The sequence below is a fragment of the Volvox carteri genome (genome assembly GCF_000143455.1).
Source record: "Volvox carteri f. nagariensis unplaced genomic scaffold VOLCAscaffold_63, whole genome shotgun sequence".
Lineage (NCBI taxonomy): Eukaryota > Viridiplantae > Chlorophyta > Chlorophyceae > Chlamydomonadales > Volvocaceae > Volvox > Volvox carteri.
Window position 1 is genome coordinate 309,093 of NW_003307606.1, and position 1,132 is coordinate 310,224.

The 1,132-nt window shown below is 48.6% G+C and overlaps 1 protein-coding gene across 1 annotated transcript in view; it reads left to right on the plus strand.

The window, feature by feature from the left end:
- The window catches only part of VOLCADRAFT_97666 (uncharacterized protein), a gene marked incomplete at both ends in the record, with an annotated part of 24,903 nt that overhangs the window by 17,630 nt on the left and 6,141 nt on the right, over positions 1-1,132 (plus strand). Inside the window, one exon of the mRNA XM_002956589.1 lies at positions 261-312. Within this exon, the coding sequence (XP_002956635.1) occupies positions 261-312 (52 nt within the window). The remainder of the gene's footprint in view (positions 1-260; positions 313-1,132) is intronic.

Here is a 1,132-nt window from a genome sequence, read left to right on the forward strand (position 1 = left end):
AGGGTACCTACCAGCCAAACCCACGCCAGACTTGCTACGGAAACAACCAAGAACGCCGCCAAACCTGTCCTTTTAAGTCCCTACTTGCACAGAATCACCACATAACTGCCGGGGGAGTGTTTGCTCGCTAAGGGGAATGCAAAAACACAGAGAGGAAGGGCTAATCTGGTGCCTGCTAGCCAAACCCACGCCAGACCGCTGTGGAAACAACCAAGAACGCCGCCAAACGTGTTTGATGCAGCCCTCTCATGCCTCTTGAGGTGTAAAGGCGCAGTCGCGGTTGGGTTTTTGGCGCCAAGCAGGGCGCCGCAGGTGAGGCACTTCAGCTTAACGACGCCGTCGAGCAGCAGAACGTTGAAAGAAGTCCAATAAGCTGCAAGACCCTTCTTCTTTGCGGAGATCAGAGCTTCTGCATACGCTTTTGCATCAAGTTCCTTGTTGCCATACTTGTACATTGGCCCTGATGCTTCCGCCTTCCGATGAGGAAGGGGTGGCTTTGATGGCCCCGCACCTCTATCTGACATTTTCGTGTAAAATGCACGCAGTGAACCGCTGATGCGCCTTAAAGCTACGGCTTTCCGGCCGTTCTAATGTCCGTACGACATTAGGATGTTCTAATACGTTCTAAACGGGGTCTTCTAAAATTCTAATTAGTTTCTAATTATATTTATTCTAATATTAGTTCTAATGTTCTAATGCCGGCACAACCCTAGTCATCGGTCGCCGCTGGCAGCAACATTGCCGATGCATTACCGACAACAGCACCGCCGTCCCAAACGCCTTTATCAGGAAAATTTTCAGGCTTATCTTGCTGTTTTTGTGTTTGTTCGGCGTTCAAGTCGTTGCCTTTTGCGTGTTTGGCTATGGAAGGACCGGTCATGCATTCTGCTATGCCGCGTTGACTCACGGGCTTGACCTTCTTACGGCCCCTCATATCTATTTTATGATCGATAATACTAAGTTCTGCACACTACGGAGCAATCTGGCAGCAATGGACGTTTTTGGCTGAAGGAATGAAAATGTACGGATCGGCCTCACTTTGTTCCTTATTTCCAAAGGCCAAAATGGCCTCTTTATTCCTTAAAAGGAATATATTACTTAAAAAAAACACTGGTACGCAGTACGACCGAGG